Below are 12,864 nucleotides of genomic sequence, written 5' to 3' on the forward strand. Positions count from 1 at the left end.
GCTCTACCGACTGAGCCAGCCAGGTGTCCCCAGAAAAATGTAGACTCTTAGAGCAGAATCCCTGAGTGAATGGGAGGGAGGTGATAAATATATTTTTCACTGGGGAAAAAGGAACATGAAAGGTTCAAAATTTAGAGTACTTTTAGGAAGAGCTAACTGTAATGAGCTAGATGACCCCCTAAATCATACACCTATGAGAACCATCAAAAAGAGATGAGAAGGCCACGTACACAAATTATTCTTTTTTTTTTTTAATTTGAGAGAGGGAGAATGAGAGAGAGGGAGTACATGAGAGGAGGGAGGGTCAGAGGGAGAAGCAGACTCCCCACTGAGCAGGAGCCCGATGTGGGACTCGATCCAGCGACTCCAGGATCATGACCTGAGCCGAAGGCAGTGGCTCAACCGACTGAGCCACCCAGGTGCCCCGTACACAAATTATTCTGAGAGGGGTGGGGAGTGGACTAGACCAATGCTTGGGCATGACTGTGAGGGGTAGAAAGGCAGGGATGAGGAGTTCCTTTCTCACTACCTTCTGCAAAATTCCTCTAATGTTAAGGAGCTTCAGGGGCTTGTGAAAATGCAGATTCATGGGTCTCACCCTCAAAAGCTTCTGACTGTTCCATTGAGGTGGGCCTCCAGCCCTTGTATGTGCATAGGCTCCCCAGGTGATTCATACTGCTTGGTATGAAGACCGAATCTTGAGAATTACTGCTGTACTGTGACCTGACAGGAATGTCACAGATTTAAAACGTTGGGAAATAACGCTTCAGGGAGTTGTCACTCATAATTTGAGAACAGTTACCAATAGATCTTTGAGAAGCAGCTTAATTGCTTACTTCTAACCCCTCCGTTTAAAGCTTGAGTATCTTTACTCTGTATCAACCTTTGTCCCTCTCCCTGAAGAATATGTGGTTTTATTATAAAGCCATGCCAATCTAATGTTTTAAAATTTTGGGGAAGTTGGGATACTGGACAGGGGTAAATTGCTAAGCTGGAAAAACCAGAGAAGGCGGGAGGGTGGGTAAGACTGAGAAAGGAGGAGTTGCCACCTCGAGCTGCACCTGACAATTACTCAGTGTTAACTGGTCGGTCATTGAGGCTGTGGAAGGGGAAGGCCACTGGGACTGTGCTGTCCTCTGCAGGCAGCTGTGGCCCAGGCAGAACCTCATTGGCACTCAGGCATTTTCTGGAAGCCAAGAAGATAGAGGGAACATCGCTGAGTCCAGGGAATAGCAAAGCACTTTATACAGAAGACTTAATTGGTTTCTCTCTTTCTCTCTCTTAAAAAAAAAAAAAAAAAAAAGGTGTGATTCACTTTTTCCTTCCCAGGAAAGGAAATAGGGAAGGTCAGCAAAAGGAGAAAAGGAAAGGTTGGTATTGGTGAAGTAACGGCATTTTGGTTCTAATGTGTGCACTTCATTTGAGTGGAAACAGCGAACAGGTCTGTGCTGGGTGGGGGGCAGTCAGCCACCTTCCTGGAGGGGAGGAGCAGAGACCGCAGCCTGTGCTTCCGCATCCAGGCCTCGCTGGCCTGCACTGCGTCCTGACCCTGGCTGTGCACTCTGGTGAGGGTGGTTTTGCACAGGCAGTGCTGAAGAGGAGGACAAAGGGTCTACAGAGGGGGCTGAGTTGTTCTGTTTGCTGATTGACCTCTCCTCAATCTTCACTCTAGGACCAACTGGTATCTTGAGGGACCCTGAGCTGGGAGCCAGTCTCCACGCCCCTGCCTGGCTCTGCCCTGTGAACGTGAGCATGGCCCCCTGGGAAGGAGATGTTGTAGCTTGTCCATCTGTAACTTGAGGGGATTAGATGAGCTGATCTCCCAGGTCCATGAAATCAGATTAGAAGTTCAGTGAAATGCTTTTTGTAGACGTTAAATAAGGATTTGTTGAACCGAGTTATCCAACAAACAAGCTATGTTTTAGGATTAGAGGCGCGTTTGTGAGGATCCTTTGGCCTTACCTGTCATGTCGTACTATAGGCGTAGGTAACACGCTTGTCAGGAGCCATCCAAACTCAGCCAGAGTGTGCAGCAGAGGGCCGTAGTCCGTTTTGATCTCCCAGCCCTGCGTGAATAAGCATAAGCGCTCATATTCCTTTTTTTTTTTAAAAGATTTTATTTATTTATTCATGAGAGAGAGAGGCAGAGGCAGAGGGAGAAGCAGGCTCCCCGCTGAGCAGGGAGCCCGATGCGGGGCTCGATCCCAGGACCCTGGGATCATGATCTGAGCCGAAGGCAGATGCTTAACTGACTGAGCCACCCAGGCGTCCCAGAGCTCACATTCCTAAGGGCAAAGACCACCAGCTACACGGGTGATTACAATAACGGGTAATGGCTGTGACAGTAAAGGGAGTTCACACTCCATGAAATACAATTTCACCAGCTGCACTCTTCCTGGGCTTTATTTTCTGCTACCTGCTGCCTTCTAACCATTGAACCAAGGTAGGAACACTGGGGATCAGAGTGGAGAGAGGTTTCCATATGGTTCTCCAGAGTTTGGACCTCCCTTCTGTCTTGTTCCCTTGGCCTTGTTCAGGCATCAGACTTTAAGGTGGGGGGCTCGGGAATCTGCCTTTAAAAAAGCTCCTTGTGATTTGGATCCAAATAGTTTATAGACCACAGTTTTAGAAACACTGGTCAAGGGACTGGGAAGTGAGGACAAGAGTTGGAAGTGAAAGTGGGGGAGTGAAAGGTAAGTAGGGCTTAGATGCCGAGTCACCTCCCTGCTTTTTACTCACTTGGAATTGATTTTTACTTGGAGTTTTACCTCTATCCCCAAATCCTTTCCTCCCCCTCAGTGGGATTTCGAGTTTCTTTGAAAATGAGCTATGCCTCTCTCTCTGCCCTTATCAGGCCAGAAAGGCAACGGTGTCCCGGAGAGAGCCTGTTGTAAGGGCCTCACACACACAGCACATCTGAATTCAGAGGGTACGACAGCATCAGCCATGTCATCTCTGATTAGGAAGGACAAGGCTGTGTGCACATTATCTGGCCTGGCGAGAGAGAGAACACCTTTTGGATATTTTTGCCTTTGAAAGTCAATTCACAAGGTAAGAACAAAGTCAGTCACATTGGTTGCTTGGAGATAAAATGGTAGTTGTTGACTGAGTTTTTCTCAGTTTCAGCCAGTTGTCATGGCATGTGTAAAGAGAATCTCAGGGCCAGGGAACTTTACTTAGGATTAGAATGTCAACTCTTTGGGAGTCTACTGCTATCTAGATATAGGTAATTATTTTGCTATCTTATAATGACGTTGAACATTGAGTAAAGGAAATCAACTTTTCACAAATCTGAACAAAGTTTGTTTATGCATTTGTGATGAAATTCTGAACCCTGCACAGACACGTGTTTGAAGGATACTGTATGTATTAGGCAATGAAGATCTTTGTCATGTAAAACTAAATATAAAATTTAAGCTAAATTGTCAGAAAATTGTGGCTTACCTCAATAACGGTCCATTGTTCTACTACGATGGCATCATTTCCTTTCCTAATGGAACCTGGAACGCCAGAGCCTTCTTCTTCGTAGATAAAGAATCCTTCCAAAGATTTAGGCAAAATGTCGCCTATGAGGAAAAGGATACAATCAAGAAGAGTTGCAAATACTGAGTGTTTCTTAAGTTCATTTAAATCCTTAGATAACCCTTTTAGTAAGCTGAAAAGCATATAAATTAATAGGCACTTGTTTTGGCTGAATCAACAACAACCTCCTCCTTCTCATTGAAGGTTATTATTATTATAATTTTTTTGGGAAAGCTCAAGACAGGTTTGCACTTCACTGAATTAAAATCACACTGTAAATATGAAAACTACAATAACAAAACCAAGATAAAATAATATTGTACAATGAGAAGCAAGTGGATTTCCTAAGCCTAAAAAGCATCGGGAAATGACCTTCACCTTGAAATCAAATTTTGGTTTCCAATCTGTATGTTTATGCATATTAATTACACCATTAAGAGAGAAAACATAAAAAATGTTAATCCTTGAAATTACAGGTGTGGTATTAAAACTAAGGTAAGGTAAGACCACTTCAAAAACTATAAACACAAAACAATTCTTTACCTCCATGATGCTTTAAAAAAATAATAAAAGAATGGTAACAGGAAAATCCTAAACAGAAGTCATTGTCAAAAGAATTCCTGCTGGGAAGGAAGTTTTAAGGGAGGGCCTCTCTGACATTTTCTTGAATAGCTGACAATAACCAGCTGGTGAAAACTAAACTGATTTTATGGACATTCTTTTGTCTCTTATTTTGCAATAGGAGACAATTTTCCCATGGTCATGTGCCGGTTAAACATTTTATTTTTTTATACTGTACAATGTCACATCAAAGTCTCCCTGGTGGACAGTGATCTAAATTATAACCTACAAAGTTTTCAAGTGATCTCTTAAGTTTAAAGATAAAGAAGACAAACATAATTTCAATGTAATTTTTAGTTCTGATTTTTATTAACAGGCTATAAACTTTAAGAGAAAATCCTTATTATTATTATTTACATCATTTACAGTTAGGGCAGGTCATCATGAAGAATTTACATTGTTCAGACTGGTTCCCAAAAACCCAGTAAAGTTTAATTTACTAGTTGGAATTACAGTATTTGTATATGTTCCATTTCCTTTAAATGTACTTGTCCACTGTCACACGCAAGTGACCAGTGGAAGTAAACCTTTCTGATTGTAAGTTTAGAGCATCAGAAGACCATCTATAAAACTATGTATGCCCCAAGTCCTTTTTTAGCATGGGGGGGGTATGAATTTTAGAAATAATAATATGCTGTGATAATTATGTAATTATAATCTGCCTCTTATTTACTTGGGGATTATATAATGTGAGAACCATCGGTTTTTGTGGCTCTGTGCCTGTTTTCTTGTTTTTAGTATTGGGGTACCCTAGTACTTCTAAATTTCTTTTGGTTTAAAAGAATGAGAGTGTGGTATAGATTCATACAATGCAATACTACACAAGAATAAACAAGCAAGACTCACTGCTGTGTAGCAACATGGATGAATTTCAGATACTATGTTGGGCAAAAGAGGCCAGACACAAAAGAGTACATACTGTATACTTCAACCTATGTGAAGTTCGAGAACAGGCAAAACTAATCTATGGTGGTGGATGTCAGAATAATGCTTACTCTGGGTGGGAGGATATTGACTGAAAAGGGGATGAAGTGGTTTTCTGGGATGATGGAAATGTTCTGTACCATTTTTTCCCCCTCTACATTCCTCCCTCCCAGCTTTATTGAGATATAACTGACATATAAAGAGATGTTTCATATCCTGAACATTTGTGTTCTATTCAGCTGTACACATAAGATTAATGTACTTTACTATATGGATATTATACTTAGGTCCCTCCTTCTCACTTCAGAGCTCCTAGAGCTCTCGCTGACCTTCTTGGGGCCCATGCCAATCCCCAGAGCCACTGATGAAGGATACTTACACGGAGAAAGTACTTATATCTCCTGAAAAATTCTCCCTAACAGAAGTGGTGGCAAGTCAGGGTGGCAGGGAAGGTCTCATGGAGAGTGACTGGGTGCTTGGTGTGTTAAATCTTTCAGGTAATGTGGTGAGGTGATAATTCTGAACAATTACTTAATAACTGTTCCTGAACAGAGTCACTTCTTAACATTACACATCCCAGAACTTCCCACCCAGTATGCCTTGGCCCACTGGTATGCTGAGAACCTGTTATAGAAGTGCCAAGAATAGGGTGCCCCCTCCTGCTCAGAAAAGCTTTATCCTCTTATACCTGTATGCTTTTCTATGTGTGCATAATGTGAAAAAGTTACAAGGCATTGACCTGATGATGCACTGCCTCTTAATTTTTTTTTTTTAAGCCAAATACCACCAATAGCAAAGGGTAGTATACCTGTATCCTTGAAGGATGGTCTCCAAGTACAGTGTGAAGTGATTTGTAGCAAGAATAAGGTTTCTTTAAAGTCTAATGTTGTATCTTAAAATCCATGCAAACCTTGCATTTTCTTTTTTTTTTTTTTTTTTTTTTATTTTTTTTTTAAAGATTTTATTTATTTATTTGAGACAGAGAGAATGAGAGACAGCATGAGAGGGAGGAGGGTCAGAGGGAGAAGCAGACTCCCTGCCGAGCAGGGAGCCCGATGCGGGACTCGATCCCGGGACTCCAGGATCATGACCTGAGCCGAAGGCAGTCGCTTAACCAACTGAGCCACCCAGGCGCCCCGCATTTTCAACTATATTCCTATTATGTAAAAAAGTACAGTTCTCCATCTCCCCATCTTAAATAATATTGACATTCTAGGAAGAGGTTTATTCTGTGAACCTTTGTACTCCTGAGCACATGGCTGCATACCCCCAGAGTACTTGGATTCTGGTTTGAGAAGCACAAGCTTAAAGGACATGTGCTCTGACACATTCATTTCAGCTACATATGACATTGACATTTCTGTAAATGTGAGGAAAGGTAACATTCCATTTTAGTATTTTTGGTCCACGTGTCATTTTTGGCATTAAACTGCCTAGAGATGGGCCTGGGACCATCTCTGAGAACTGGAGAGCACATATATAAACTCTTACCTCTTCTACCTTGTCTGGAGCCATTCTCTCTTCATACCCTGCTCCAGAGACACAGACCTTTTCCCTGATCCTCTTTCCTGCCCTAGGGTTTTTGAACATCTGGGGGGTGTTTCTTCTGCCTAGAATGGTCTACCTCTGGCTCTCGAATGCTGGCTTTCCAGTCTCAGTGTGATTGGTGCCTCATCAGGCGGGACCTCTGGATGTCTCCTTACAATGTCATGTTGGGTAATGTCACAACACTTCTCTCAATTTTGAAATTAGTCATGTATGTTTCCATACCCATTGCTGCCTGACTGCCTTATGCCACAAGTCCAGCTTTTTGAGAGTAGGGAATATGTCCATTTTGCTCATCATTGTAAACCCAGTGCCTGGCATAGGGCCTGGCATATACATATACGTGAAGTGAATTAATACATGTTTCTTTGTCAGTACTCTACCCTATTCCTCATTCTGATACAGCTTGCCTGCTACCTCCACACAAGCATTTTTATAGGGGCGAAGAGATCGAAATGAATTTAAGTCTAAAAATTCATAAAAAACGGTATGTATGTATGTAGCCTTAAGATGTGGGTGTACTAAACGTGGGAAGAGACTATTCTCTGACATCGATGGGGGCATTTATAGGCTAGTAAAGTATGGGACCTCATGGGTGGTGTGTGTGTGTGTGTGTTTTATACCAGCTGGCAAAGCTGCTCATCTCAGCCCATGCCAACGGCCCACTGGATCTCTACACATTCTGGTAAAATAAAGGGTTTTGTCTTTGTTGGCTCAACTGGGGAAGCCTGTTGAGGGTGAGGGCCCAGCAATGCAGGAGAAGGTCAAATGCAGGAGGCCATTGCAGTGTGAACCCTCAGGCTGCAAGAACAGCAAGATGGCCACTGGGTGCCTCTCCTTTGGGGCTTTTTGAAGCAGGAAAGGCTTGGAGAGTGCGTGGGAAAGGGCACTGAAGAAGAATTCACAATCTCACAACCTCTCCACTATGACTCCACCAAAGGAGAAAACTTTTTAAAAGTTTTGTTCTTCCTCTCTCTCTTTCTAGAGGAAGATATTTTATAAAATGAGATTTATGGAGTAATGTATTTAAATGTCTGTGCAATGTCTGGTTTTGTACTTCTATTCTTCATGATAGGCTGACTTCTGACAACATTCTGGAAGAGGATGGAAGCAAGACAAAATACACATTGTCCCCCATGTGCTTTAGTTGTCAGGCATCAACTGTCCCAGAACAAAGCAACCAATTCAGCCCTGCTTCCTCTGACTTGCTTCTCACAGTGACAGAGGCATGGGTCACAATTTCCCCTCTGCAGCTTCCCTGTGTACTCGTAGGGAAGTCCAGAGTGACACACCCAGTTGCCAGACCCCACAGACCGTGGTGGCTCGTTAGGGCCTTGGCATGGCCTGGAATGTAAAATGTCTAATGAGACATTCCAGAGCTGCTGAGAGGAAGAGATTCTCCCCTGGGCTCTCTAAATAGCTTCTGAGGCTTTGGGAACAAAAGCCCTACAGAGCCTCTAGCTGGCAACTGCTGGGGCTAATTTTATTTTCACCAGGCAAAGCCCAAGGCAGGGATGCCTGAAATGGATTTTGAAAGGAGTATTTTTCGTTTTTCTTTCAGCAGTTGGTCACAAACCAAAATTTGAAATGGCTCCAACTTAAACTTTTTTTTTTTTTCAACTTAGACTTTTTGGAAGGAAGAGAAGGAGAAAAAGAAGAGAGAAAGAGAAATACATGAAGCATAAACTGATCTCTAAGTAGGTGATCCATATGAAAAGTACTGTAACTGCACAGTAAGCCACAGGAAAGAAAACTAACAGCAGAAAATAAGCTCTGGCAGTGGGCGAGGCACTGTGGAGTCATTTTGTACATACTATAGTTTATTAAATTTTCACAGCAGTAAAGTAGGGAATATTTTTATTCGCCTTTTAGGAAAATGTGGCTCAGTAAGCTCCCTAACTTCTCCAGATCACCCAGCTAATAAGCAGAGGACATGGAATTTAAACCCTGGTCTATCTGATCCTAAAGTCCATGCTCTTCTTATTAGATTTTGCTGTTTCCATAAAAGACCGACTTGGGAGAAGTTTCTAATAACCAAAAATACTAAGGAATATCTGTCACGCACCTGCTATGGGCTGTGTGTTATGGGCCATATTTCTGGGTGTTCCAATGGGCTAGATCCTTACTCTTGGTTTCTAGTTAAAAGAACCTATTGGACCATGATTCTTGATAATTTTAAATAATTACCCAAAGTCTTTAGTTCTATTAGTTAAGGTATCCCTGATTTAATGATAGGCTGATTTTCTTTTTTTTCTTTTTTAAAAGTTTTTATTTAAATTCTAGTTAGTTAAACATGTAGTATAATATTGATTTCAGGAGTAAAATTTCATGATTTGTCACTTATATATAACACCCAGTGTTCATCATAACAAGTGCCCTCCTTAATACCCATCACCCATTTAGACCATCCCCTGACCACCTCTCCGCCAGCAACCCTCAGTTTGTTCTCTACTTGAGAGTCTCATGGGGCATCTGGATGGCTCAGTCATTAAGAGTCTGCCTTCGGTTCAGGTCATGATCTCAGGGCCCTGGGACTGAGCCTGCATCAGGCTCCCTGCTCAGTGGGGAGTGGCTTCTCCCTCTCTCTCAGCATCCCCCCACCCCCACTCATGCTCTCTTTCTTTCTCAGATAAACAGATAAAATCTTTAAAAAAAAGTCTCTTATGATTTGCCTCCCCCCTCTCTTTTTTACTCCTTACCCTATGTTCATTTGTTTTGTTTCTTAAATTCCATGTATGAGTGAAATCATATGGCATTTGTCTTTCTCTGACTTATTTTGCTTAGCATAATACACTCTAGCTCCATCTAACATTGTTGCAAAAGGCAAGATTTCATTCTTTTTGATGGCTGAGTAATATTTCATTGTGTATATATACCACATCTTTATCCATTCATCAGTTGATAGACATTTGGGCTCTTTCTCTAATTTGGCTATTGTTGATAATGCTGCTATAAACATCGGGGTGCATGTGTCCCTTCAAACAGTATTTTTGTATCCATTGGGAAATACCTACTAGTACAATTGCTGGATCGTAGGGTAGTGCTATTTTTACCTCTCTTCTTTTTTTTTTTTTTTTAAGATTTTATTTATTTGACAGAGAGACAGTGAGAGAGGGAACACAAGCAGGGGGAGTGGGAGAGGGAGAAGCAGGCTTCCTGCCGAGCAAGGAGCCGGATGCGGGGCTCGATCCCAGAACCCTGGGATCATGACCTGAGCCGAAGGCAGACGCTTAATGGCTGAGCCACCCAGGGGCCCCTATTTTTAACTTTTTGAGGAAACTCCATACTGAATGATAGTCTGATTTAAGGATAATAAGGTATATTGAGATCTTATTTGCTTTTTTGTTCTTTCATCTAACCTCACTGAGGTAATTAATTATCCTGTTTTTCATAGACTTCATCCTTCTTAATTTATTTTTCAAGTCTCCTAACTATGAATTTTTCTTCTCTTTTAGCACTAATCTGTTTTTAAAAACACTTTCCCTAGAAAGTAATTTTTGGCAAGTTTTGTTTGTTTTTGTGATAGACATGAATGATTACATATTCTATTGTAACTAAAAGAGGAAGGCTAGGGGAAGTTGAAAGATAAAAGGAGGCAGAAATAAATAGAGTCCATATCATTTTTGAACCAAAGATTATTTTTCTATACAAATTTTAGAGTCAGATATAGACTGGAGTACATGGTAGATAGTGACCAAAATTGGGATAGTGTATAAGTTTGGACAGTAACTGTCAAATGCAATTATAATCCTTCTAACTGGGCTGTTATAATACATCTTATTTGGAAAATCCTAGTCAATCATACAGTGTTTTGTCTATTCCTGACAGTTACAACCCAGCAGCAAACATTACATTATAATTCTACCACGCATGATGGTTAAGCTTGCATCTATTATCTCTATCTATCATCTATCTATCTATCTATCTATCTATCTATCTATCTATCTATCTATCTATTATCTATCATCTGTCTATCTATCTATCTATCTATCTATCTATCTATCTATCTATCTATCATCTATCTATCTATCATCTATCATCACAATCTCTTTATTATGATTCATAGTGGGAATTCCCACTGGGAGCCTCTGGAGCATCAGCTCCTTCAGGAGTGAAGGCTGAGCCATGGGGAGGAGCATGCAGCTGCAGTGATGGGAAGACAGGGCTTGGGGATGTTCCCCTCAGCTTACTGTCAAGTTACCTTCCACAAAAAAGAACATAGGAAAGGCATGAGGGATCAGAGGGCATTGGATCCTCCAGTTACTTAGTGTTCTCAGAGCCCCCCTCACAAGCCTGTGTTTGGCTGGAAGACAGATCATAGGTCATATCTTCAAGGAGGCTAAGCTTGAAGGCCTTTGTTTCACATAGATATGGAAAGGCCTTGCTGCTTATACCTTGATGTTCTCATCTATGAGCATGCCAACCCATGCCATACAAACTGGAATGTGACTAGGCTTCTTAATCACTGGTCCAGACCAGATGTGACACACTGTCCAAAATCTGGGTCATCAGGACATGTGGCTCAGAGGGAAGAAGTTTTTCCTTAGTGCTAGTTGGGTCTAGTGGAAATTCTGTCATCTGTTTATTTTCTTTCCTTTCAAGGTTGCTAAAAGCAGTGGCAGCAGGAAAGCAAGATAGTTAAGCTTTTAAATTAAAGCTACATAGCTGTGTAATAATTGGAATCTAATTCCTAGTGAATAATACCTGTCCTTTTAGCCACTGATTTTGAGAGGCAAAAACATTTGTACCAACTCTGACACAGGTCAAATTCTTTAGTTATCAATATATCATAATATAAAACTTACCTTTAGATGTTTCCCAGCATACAAAAGAATCAATTAAAGACAAGCCTTGTTTATAATAAAATGTAGTTAACTCCAGCCAATCAGCATCAAGTGTACTAATGACAGATCCTTTTCTTGTTACTTTCATTGACAGGATGCCTTCCTGATAGGTCCAACAGGTTGATTCATCATCAAAAACATTGAATACTGTATACAACTTGTTATCTGGGAATAGGTGTTCAGAAAGAAGAAAAAGTATTTATTTATTCATTTGTTGAAAAGATTCCTAAAATTTTTTTTTATTACTCATGTATTTCAAGCAAACAGACAAGCATAGAGAATAATAAAATTACCTACCACTCAGCTTTATTAAATGTTAACCTTGTGCCTTGTTTCCTTTAGACTTTTTTCCAGGAAATGAGAAATGGATGTAGTTGAGACTCACTTTGTAGTCTTCCCTAATCCAGTTCTCCAGAAATAGCTACTATAATGATTTGGTGTTTATTATTCTCATTCTAGCTTTTACTCTTTTAATGCACATTTATTTATTTATTTATTTATTATTTATTTATTTATTTATTTTTTAAGATTTTATTTATTTATTTGAGAGAGAGAGAATGAGAGACAGAGAGCATGAGAGGGAGGAGGGTCAGAGGGAGAAGCAGACTCCCCGCCGAGCAGGGAGCCCGATGCGGGACTCGATCCCGAAACTCCAGGATCATGACCTGAGCCGAAGGCAGTCGCTTAACCAACTGAGCCACCCAGGCGCCCTAATGCACATTTATATACCCATTAATATATATTATGTTTTGCAGTTTAAAAAACTTTTAAAGAAGTATGATATTGTATATATGCATTTATAAATTGATTTTTTAAAAAGATTTTATTTATTTAAGAGAGAGAGAGAGCAAAGTGGTGGGGGGGAGGAGCAGAGGGAGAAGGAGAAGCAGACTCCCTGCTAAGCAGGGAGCCTGACCTGGGGCTGGGGGAGGGGGGAGGGTGGCCTCGATCCCAGGAGCCCGAGATCATGACCTGAGCCAAAGGTGGATGCTTAATTGACTGAGCCACCCAGCCGCCCCTACAAATTGATTTGTTTTTATGCTTGAAGTTGAATTAATACATATAGACCTTATTCATTTAGTTAAACTGCTACATAATATTCCAGTTTATTATTCTCCTGTTGATACATTGTTTCCAAAATTTTGTTATTGTAAGCATTATTCATGTCTCATATTTGGGAGTGACTCTAGAATACATATTTAGACATGGAACTGAGGGGTCATATCTACTGGTTTTCCATAAGTTGGCAAATTCTTAACTTGGGGAGTAGTCTATGGACCCACCTATATGGTTATGTTTAGGAAGTCTAACACCACTTGTATTGCGCAAGTACTTGGGGGTATGTATGTTATGTGCATTTTAAAGAAAGATTTTATTTATTTATTTATTTATTTATTTATTTATTTAT

The 12,864-nt window shown here is 40.9% G+C and overlaps 1 protein-coding gene and 1 long non-coding RNA gene across 3 annotated transcripts in view; one reads left to right on the forward strand and one right to left on the reverse strand.

The window, feature by feature from the left end:
* The window catches only part of RFTN2 (raftlin family member 2), a 65,253-nt gene that overhangs the window by 23,308 nt on the left and 29,081 nt on the right, over window positions 1-12,864 (reverse strand). Inside the window, exons 5-7 of the mRNA XM_045868288.3 lie at window positions 11,418-11,621; window positions 3,445-3,566; window positions 1,963-2,066 (exon numbers count right to left, since the gene is read on the reverse strand). Coding sequence (XP_045724244.1) covers window positions 1,963-2,066; window positions 3,445-3,566; window positions 11,418-11,621 — 430 coding nt within the window. The remainder of the gene's footprint in view (window positions 1-1,962; window positions 2,067-3,444; window positions 3,567-11,417; window positions 11,622-12,864) is intronic.
* LOC135363909 (uncharacterized) overlaps window positions 1,110-12,864 on the forward strand; it is a 29,020-nt gene continuing 17,265 nt past the window's right edge. The window contains exons 1-3 of one of the 2 annotated variants that reach the window (XR_010410261.1): window positions 1,110-1,746; window positions 2,855-3,051; window positions 8,238-8,384. This is a non-coding gene — a long non-coding RNA (uncharacterized LOC135363909). Of the gene's footprint in view, window positions 1,747-2,854; window positions 3,052-8,237; window positions 8,385-12,864 lie in introns of those variants that run through there. The other variant, XR_010410260.1, reaches the window with a different exon arrangement.

Source organism: Mirounga angustirostris, unplaced genomic scaffold (assembly GCF_029215605.1).
Source record: "Mirounga angustirostris isolate CCGP_5_RB_7025 unplaced genomic scaffold, mMirAng1.0.hap1 SCAF_3, whole genome shotgun sequence".
Classification (NCBI taxonomy): Eukaryota; Metazoa; Chordata; class Mammalia; order Carnivora; family Phocidae; genus Mirounga; species Mirounga angustirostris.